Source organism: Chrysochloris asiatica, unplaced genomic scaffold (genome assembly GCF_000296735.1).
Source record: "Chrysochloris asiatica unplaced genomic scaffold, ChrAsi1.0 scaffold00023, whole genome shotgun sequence".
In the NCBI taxonomy this organism is placed as follows: Eukaryota; Metazoa; Chordata; class Mammalia; order Afrosoricida; family Chrysochloridae; genus Chrysochloris; species Chrysochloris asiatica.
In genome coordinates this window covers 4,455,994-4,465,268 of record NW_006408541.1, presented here as the reverse complement: position 1 = coordinate 4,465,268, position 9,275 = coordinate 4,455,994, and the positions used below count along the sequence as shown (strand labels likewise).

Sequence of the window (9,275 nt, the reverse complement as noted above, 5' to 3'; positions counted from 1 at the left end):
CCCTAAGAAATGGCATCTTTATTTTCTTTTACTTTGTATCATGATTTGGGTGAGAGCTGAGATGATACTTCTAAAGCACTGGTTCAGGAACAGGGACCTCTCGTGACACCAGTGTAAGTTTACATGCATAACCACCAGTCTGGTTTCATCTCTAGGATCTCATAACCAATACTAGCCTTGGGAACCCAGCCCCGCCTTCTAAGTGCTTGTTATCAGATCTGAAAAACACACAGGGGTAAAAGCTACATGTTGTTAGTTGCCGTCAAGTGGATTCTGTCTAATAGCAGCCCCATGTGACAGAGTAGAACTGACCTACAAGGGCATCTTTACTCGGACAGATCGCCACATCTTTTCTCAGGCACTGCAGCTGGTGGATTCGAACCACCAACCAGCCAAATGCTTCAGCATTGTGCCACCAGAGCTCCCTGAGAGCTGCCCGGCAGAGACAGAATACTGTGTGTCCCCGTCCCTGCAGCATCCAGACCTGGAGACGGGAGCCACCTTTCCTGGAACTGAGATTTCAGCGTCCTGGCTTGTGTTTGCTCTTGTGTCTTTGTTTGCTTGGTTTGGTTTTCCGTTCCAACTTCAGTTTGGGAACAAAGAGATGCTCTTGTAATGTTATTGTGAGTGGTCATAGCCTTGACTTCCGGCTCACAGCAACCTCAGGAGTCCCAGAGCACAGCTGCTCCCTCCATGGGCTTTTCCTGGCTGTGGCTGTAACAGATGCAAATTGTTGGGCCTATCATGGCGCAACTGGGTGGGTTTGAACCGCCAACCTTTAGGTTAGTACAAGCACAATGAGGTTAGGAAAAGACTCCTGTTACTAATAAACTTGACTTTTGTACAGACTCTTTATAGGGGAGGGGTAAACGAGTTTTGGGCTGTTGTGGGTGACTTAAAATCAGGAGGATTCTGGGTGGATTTTATTGCCGCCTGAATTCCACACACTCTCACCGTGTGCATAAGTTGGGCTTTCACGGGCTGTTAGTTCCTTTGGGAGGGGCAGGGGCAGAGAAAGCCTGCCTTGGTCACCTCCTGTCTTCCACAGTCTTTCCATTAGCAGCAAGCTTTATCTTCTCACACCCAAACTGCTAGCCTCAGAGTCTATCTGTCCCTCCTCTTCCGGCCTCAAACCAGGTCACAGTGCCTCCCCCAGGGCACCAGGGGGCGCAGTGCTCCCCAGGACAGAGCAGCCATTCTGCCAAGGGTGCAGGGGGCCCGTTACAGATAGAATCTGCCATCGGGTTTCATGGGAATCAGAGTTGGCGCTCTGACAAGGAAGGAAGCGTTGACCGGTGCCACAGCACATACTGGCCTTGAAAATATTACATGGAGAGAAAGTTGACAGGCACAAGCAGCCAGGACAGGCAAATCCAGAGACAGTAGATTAGTGGGTGCCAGGGAGGAGAGAGGCCAGAGTAACTGCCTGTGGATACAGTTTTCTTTTGGGGGTAATGGAAATTTCTAAAGTAAAAGGGAAAATGTTCATGGCTAGGACTTGTAGAACTGTGCTGCATGGAGTGTTCAGTAGTTGGTGTTTTGGAAGTAGATCACCAGGCATTTCTTCCAAGGCACCTGAGTGGATGCGAACCTCCAGCCTTCCAGTTGGCAGCTGAGTGCGTTCACTGTTTACAATGGTGTGGTTATGAGTCTATAAATCAATATATGAAAAACCACTGACTTATAAGTTTAAACAACTCAGTGAATTTTGTGGTATATAAATTATTTATAAATAAAACTAAAAAAAAAGCCTCTGCTTTAGAAGTTACCACAGTGGGTCACAGGTGAGCCCTGGGAAGTGAAGTGCCTTCTGTGGTCCTTTCCTGAGGGGGGCATTGAAGGAGACAGATCCTAACCCGTCCTCCCTAGCCTGGTGGTCTCAGCCGACAAAAGAGTAAGTAAATACTGGAGTGTTGGATGGAGGAGCAGCCCACAGGGAGTGTGAAGGGAAGGCCGTGGTGGTCCAATAGAGCCTCCCTGAGGGGACTGGGAGGCCAGGCTTTGAGGACGTCTGACGGACAAGTTCCTGGGCCAGGAATGGCAGATGCCAAGGCAGGAATGCTAAAAGACGCCTGGCCTGTTTAAGGAACAGTAAGAAAGCAGACAAGCTTGAACTGGATATGGGAGACTCTGGGGATGTTGGGGAGGTGGGCGGCTGGTGAAGGGGCTCCACTGGAGTCCAGTGGTTGTGACTAGGACAGTACTGGCATCGGCTTCAGCTGACCATGGAGAGAAGTAGGGGGCTATGGGAGGTCAGGAGAGAGGCTGGGGGCCTGCACTGGGGAGTTGGGAGACGGCTGTGGATATGAGATTGGTGCTTGGAGCTTCGTTCAGAGAAGAGGTTGGAGCTCAGCTCTAAACGTGTTGGCTTTGAACTGGCTCTTGACACCCAAGCTTAGAGAGGGGCCTGTTTGGAGTTGAAGGGATGCAGTCTGGAGTTGTTACTTGCAGGGGTTATGGCTTAGGCCCATCATGTGGGATCTGGTCCCTGCCTCACACACAGTTCCCCCCCAGGAACAGAGCTAGAAGTGCTCATGGGGTCTAACACATCTCCCCTCCCCCAGACCTCACTTAGCCCCGTTCCTCCCAGGGGCACCCTGGAGGTCAAAAGGAGCCCATTGACATAAAAATGGCAGCTCGAATTCACCATTGTGTTGGGAAGAAAGACCTAGTGATCTGCTTTTTAAAGATGACAGCCTAGGAAACCCTACGGGGCAGTTCTGTCACACCGGGGTCTGCTAGGAGTTGGAATAGAATGGAGGGCACGAAACTACAGCATCCAGAAGCTGCTGCTATTTCCGTTCAGCCCCAGGGGCCCCCTCTGGTGTTTAGTTTCTGTTTTCCCACCTGAACCCTTACAGGATTCTGCAGGCAGTGATGGGAAAATGAAATTACAAAAGCTCCTGCCAACTCAGAAAGCTTCTTCATGGTGGGAGGGAAGAAAGAAAACCCTTTTCTCATTGAGAAAGGGGTGAACCAGAATGTGATGCGCATGACAAAGAACCCAGTGGGGGGTGGAGCACTAGGAAGTCTCACTCTTTCTGGAAGCCAGGCAGATACAACATGTTCTCAAGAGGACTCAAGTAAGAGGATTTGACAGCGCATTTTATTACACGTTGTTGTTAGCTGCCACAAGTCAGTCTCAGGGTTAGGGAAAACTGCCCCCTCCTGTGCCTTACTGGATTGAATCGCCAGTCTCACCACGCCTTTCTTCCTAGTCCCTCTGAACCTGTTCGGCTTCAAGGTAACACGCAAGCTTCCCGACAGTTGTGTCCACACTTGAAAGTTCATGGGCCAGGGACTGAACCCTGGTCTGCCACATGAAAATCTCGCATTCTACCACTAAGCCACCGTTACCCTCAATCCATCCTGAACTCAGTTGGTAATTGGGGTGGTCATCTCTGTTAGCTGTTTTTATCCAAATGAAAAGATTCTCTGGGTGTCTCAAAAGGTAAAACGCTCAACCACTCACTGAACGATTGGAGATGCAAACCCGTCCAGAATCTCCTTGGATTCTGGCAATCTGCCTCCAAAAAGTCACAGCCTTGAAAACTCATTAGGGGCACAGTTTTATTCAGCACACCCAGGGTCACCGGAAACCGAAATCAACTCTATGGCGGCTGGTTTGGTTTTGGTAACTTGGCACCAGGCTTCTGTCAGGTTTCCTCTGTTGAAAACCTGCCATTGTACCCCAGGTAGAATGAATCTACATTCTAACAAAATCTCTGCTTCAATGGGGGCACAGTTTGGAAGCTCTGGCTCCTCCTGGCCCCGGAATCCTGGGGAGATACATTGGCTTCCTGGTTACATTTCTGGGCCAATGACTCCCCGGTCCTTAAGAAGGACATTTCTGGGTTGTAAAGAGGGCAAGAGCTTATTTACCTTTTCAGAAGATGTGCCTCCGTCTCAAAGGGGCCGAGAAAGAATGTACAGTGACAGGTTTCGAAAGAACAAAAGAATGAAAGAAAACAACAGAGGGCATTCTCTCTTTTGCCCAGGAAAAATGAAAGGCTTTTCTCTTCTGTTTCTGTTTATTTGCCCTCACAGCCCATCTGCACTGCATGTGTCCATCAAAGCAAGGAAACACATAAAGTTGCATTAAGTCAACAAGGGGGTCTCCTTGGAGAGACAGAAGGAGCCAGCGTGACTGGAAATAAGAGTTAGGGAACAGCCATAGGGCACGAGCCGGGGATCTGATGGCGGGGCTGGGAGGAGAAGGGGACCTAAGTATGAAGGAAGGAGGGACACGCGACACAGTGGTGAAGTTGCTAACTGAAAAATAGGCGGTTCAAACCCACCCAGCCTCTCTAGGAGAAAAGACCTGCCGGTCTGCTCCCATAAAGATGACAACCTAGGAAATCCCATGAGGCAGTTCTGTTGTCACCTGGGGTCCTCCTGAGTCCGAATCGACTCAGTGGTACACAAGAACAACATACACAGTGTGTCGTCCAGCATGTAAAATCTGAGCACTCCTCATCCACTTCCCCTGCCTTCAACATGGCAGAGCTGGTCTCCAGCATCTTCATGCACTCGGCTTCCGTGTGCCAGCTGGATCCGTGCCAGAGCCCAGGGGTTCAGCAGGGATTCAGGGTGAGCAATCCCGGCAAGGTACCTGCCTGCTGGAGCTGATTTCAGATGATAGGGGAAGGGGTTTGAGGCAGAGAGTGGCAGTAGCTAGGGTGATCCACAAGGACTTCTTGGAGGAGGTGGCATGTGCATTTCCATCTGAAATGTGTAGAGGTGGCCTTGGGGACAGCCAGGACCCAGCGGGAATGTCTGGAAGAGTAAAGCCAGTGTGGGCGGGGAGGTAAGCCGGGGCTCATGTTGGAATCCCCTGAGGAACTCGGAACAAAGCCCAGTGGTCTGGCCTCACCACAGCTGTCCAGTCAGAAGCTTATCACCTGGACACTGGTGCAAACGCTCCAGGTTTTTGTTTCTCAGCATGACCCTCCGGCCAGCAGCAGTGGGGACCATCTGGGAGCTCCTTGAAATGGAGAACCTCATCATTCATCAGTGCTCAGAGTCAGGGCTGAGAGAGCCCCTCCAGCCCAGGGTGGGCGTACGTAGGTAGCCTGGCTTCAGGCCCTGTGTTCTGTCATCTTCCTCCTGAGGAGTCCTGGCCCTGCTGCTGCCCATCTCCAAAGCTCTGAAGTATGGCTCAGCTGCGGCACATCCTGAAAATAGACGTGACCCAGAGAGACGTGTCCCAAGGACCATGGAGAGAGATGATATGGTCTTTTGATGAAAGAGAAAGTGTATTGACAAGGGCTGATTTTTGGCTTTGTAATCCAAGTGTTGGGTTTTCCCCTCCCTGGTCTTCTAGGCCTGTTGTTGTTAGGTGCCATCGAGCTGGTCCAACTGAGGTACCACAGGACAGAACACTGCCCGGTACCACACACCATCCTCACTACCATTGTGTTTGAGCTCTGTTGATGCAACCCATAAACCTTAACTGACACATGGGAACCTTTTTTGCTGTGTAGCTTGTTCACTGAAAACACAATTATTTTTTAATGTTAACAAACTCCACTTGCAATTCAATGTTTTGTACAAAATTCCATTGTATTGTCAGGGATCAGGTGAAATCTTGATTTGGGAATGTAAATATACACCATTGATTTTTCTGTACTTTATGCCCCTGGGTTATTGTGGTTGGTTGCTAACTGAAAAGTTGGAGGTTCAAGTCTACCCAGAGGGTCCTTGGGAGAAAGGCTGGTGATCTGTTTTCAAAAAAAATCACTGTCTGGTGCAGCTCAACTCTGACACACGTGGGGTCACCATGAGTCATTCAACTGGACAGCAGCGGCTTTGGGGTTTTTGTTTTTGTCCTTTCTTTGCTGAGTAGGGAGTCTTGGTGTGGCACTGTGGTTTAATGCACTGGACTGCAAAGTCGGTTTGAACCACAGGGTTGGTGGCTCAAGCTCACCAGCTGCTTCTCGGAAATCCTGTACAGGGTCGCTGTGGGTCAGAAACGATTCGACGGCACTTCACAACAACGATGCAGAGTAGGAGCCCTGCTGATACTGTGGTTTAGCGCTCAGCTGCTCACAGAAAGGTCAATGGTATGAACCCGCCGTTGGCTCTTTAGGAGGAAGCTGGGGCAGTGTGCTTCCATCATGATGACAGCCTTGAGACCCGGGGGAGGGCAGTTCTCCACTGTCCACCAGACTCGTTCTGAGTCAGAATGGACTGTGTGGAGTGGGTTGGGTTTGGGTTAGTATCACAGCGTCCAGCCTTGGTTGCATGTCCCCATCGGAGTGTGAATGAGGTAAACTGATCTCTCATTGGGTAGGATAGCAAGGATAATGAGGCACGAATAAAAACGGGTGATTAGCAGGGCTGGATCCTAGCTTCTGCCCCAATGTTTGCCCTTCTTCATTTGCGCTCAGGACCCCAGCAAAGCCACAGAGAGATCAGGAGACGACGTCTGCAGCACTCAAGAAGCAAAGCCAAGCAAGACACAGCAACTGAGGAAAGTCTTTAAAGAATATGGGGCCGTGGGTGTGTCCTTGCACATTGGAGTCTCCTTAGTCTCCTTGGGCATCTTCTACACGGTGGTTTCAAGGTAAGTCAGTGCCGTCAAGTCGGTTCTGGCTCTTAGTGACCCCGTAGAGGGTTTCCGAGGAGCACATGGTAAGTCAGCCTTACTGTTCAAATGACCTTTCAATCCAGTGCTTATCTTACAGCGCCACACCAGGATTCAACACTGGTTTTTAATCATGTGTTGGTGGTTATGTGCCGTGGAGTTGGTTCCGACTCATAACAACCCTATATGTTTCCGAGGCTGTGAACCTTTACAGGAGCAGAAAGCCTCATCTTTCTCCTGTGGAACAGCTGGTAGTTTCGAACTGCTGACCTTGAGGTTTGCAGCCTGATTCGTAACCATTACACTACCAGAGCTCCTTTTTTTAAAATCATAGTTTAGCTTAATTAAGCTAATTAGTAAAGTGTCTGCCTGCCGCGTTGCACCGTTTTAAAGACCTATATAGGATCCAGTTGATCCAGGTATAATTCAGACTCCCTGAATATCAAAAAGAATCCCTACTGGGCCACAGGCCAAGCACTCGGCTGCTAACCGGAAAGTCGGCAGTTCAAACCCACCAGCTGCTCTGAGGGAGACCCATGGAGCTGTGTCTTCTGTGAAGATAACAGCCGTGGCAGCTCTATGGGGACCAATCTGTGACGCCTGTGCTTTAGGGGCACTGGGTTTTTGAGGCTAAAAACAGCCCCTGGAAGGACTGGATGGGAATCTGAAGGGTTGGGTTTGGGTTAGTATCACCGAGTCCAGCCTTTGAGTGTACTGGTGTCATCGAAGTGTGAACGAGTGAGTTTATGTCAACCGTGGGAAAACAATTTGGAAAAGGAGGATGAGAATGATGACACAGCTTGAAGAACGTGACCAGTGTCATTGAATTCTACGTGTAGAAGCAGTCAAATCGGTGTGTGTTCTGCTGTGTATATTCTCAGCGATATACAAATGAAGGGTAATAAATCAATGTTAAGGACCTCTGGTAGCATAGTGGTTATGAATTGAGCTGCTATCCTCACGGTCAGCAGTTCGAAACTACCAGCTGTTCTGTGGGAGAAAGATGAGGCTTTCTGCTCCCGTAAAGATTGACAGCCTCGGAAACCCTGTTGTACAGGGTCGCTGTGAGTCAGAACCGCACATAACAAAAAATCAATATTGGTTTTTTATCTATCACATAAGATTTTCTGTGAATAATAACTTTTTTTCCTGAAACTCTGTATGAACCTGGCTACTTTCAACACACTTTTAAACATTACAAAAGGTTTTTAAACAAACCTTGACATTGAACCAACTCCCTCGTCCAGCCCCTTGCTGTGACCATCGTTTTCTCGTCTCTTTCCCTACAGTGGTGTGGACATGTCTGCTCTCCTGCTGAAACTCGGGTTTAGAGAGTCACTGGTGCAGTCAAAAATGGCAGCAGGAACGAGTACCTTCGTGGTGGCCTACGCGATCCACAAGCTGTTCGCGCCGGTGAGGATCAGCATCACCTTGGCATCTGTTCCCCTGGTGGTCAGATATTTCCGGAAAGTGGGATATTTTAAACCTCCGGCTGGGAAGCCGTGAGGCACTTGGCCATTGTAGGCACTGAGAACCCATTTCTTAGAAACTCCACCTGTTGGACTGGTTTTCGAGTCATGGGGCTGTTTTACAGGGCGGGGTGAACTATGTTCTCATGCGTAAGGTTTACCTTTGCCAGCAAATTTTAGACTTCTGAATTTAACTCCTTTTTGGCTTTTGTGAATGTGCTTCATCGTGGGTTGGTTTGTATCCCTAGTCTAAAACATTCATCACATATCAGAAGTGAATGATGGCAAACAAAATTGTTAGCTGACAAAGAAACATCCTTCCAGAGGGTCATCACTGAGGGTCTGAGTGCAAAACCGGGAGGTTCCTGTCTGTGTCCTTTAGGAGCAGCAGTTAATGAAGCTTGTTTTTAACATTCCCCCCCTCTCTGTGGTCAGACTGGCCCAGCTCTAATATTCAACGCAATGACACTAACAGTGAATGAAGCCGGACCTATGATTTACCACAATCAGGGTTTAAATCAGCACCCAGCCCTTGGCCTTTGATGATGTTTGCTTTGGGGAAAGAAAACTAAATACATCTGGTGTGTTTCAAAGTTTCCAAAACACCTTCAAATCAGGACCGGGGCCGGGGGTGACACCCTGGGTCCTACTTCGGTGGTTCTTCTAACATGAGATTTCATTCAAGTAGATCAAGGCCATTTGTTTTCAATTTTGGCAAAACCAAGAAACCGCCAAGTAAAAGGAATCTGAGTGGTGCAATGGTTAAGTACTTCTCACTGAAAGTTCCGGCAGTTCGAAGCTACCCCAGTTCCTTATGAGAAAAGACTTGGCAGGCTGCTTCTGTAAAAATCAGCCTTGGAAACCCTATGGGCAGGTCTAACAAAAGCCGCTGAGTCAGAACCAACTCAACAGCAGTGAGTCTACATGAAATGACATCACTGGGCCCCTGCCACCCACCCACATCCATGACAATTTGGAAGCCAGTACATGAATAGCCGAGACAATCAACCTAACCCTTTGTGTATCAAACTTAAGACTTTCCAGAATGACCATCACAATGTTTTTACACTGTATTACTTGTCTGTATGTACATATGGAGTCCTGGTGTGGCACTGTGTACTGAACTGCAAAGTCAGCGGTTCAAGCTCATCAGTTGCTCCTTGGAAACCCTATACAGGGTCACTGAGTCAGAACCAACTCAACGGCACTTAATCATCTAT

The 9,275-nt window shown here is 48.9% G+C and overlaps 1 protein-coding gene across 1 annotated transcript in view; it reads left to right on the top strand.

Moving 5' to 3' along the window:
- The window catches only part of FAM210B (family with sequence similarity 210, member B), a 13,896-nt gene extending 5,804 nt beyond the window's left edge, over window positions 1–8,092 (top strand). Inside the window, exons 2-3 of the mRNA XM_006839163.1 lie at window positions 6,390–6,565; window positions 7,876–8,092. Coding sequence (XP_006839226.1) covers window positions 6,390–6,565; window positions 7,876–8,092 — 393 coding nt within the window. The remainder of the gene's footprint in view (window positions 1–6,389; window positions 6,566–7,875) is intronic.
- The last annotated feature ends 1,183 nt before the right edge of the window (window positions 8,093–9,275 follow it).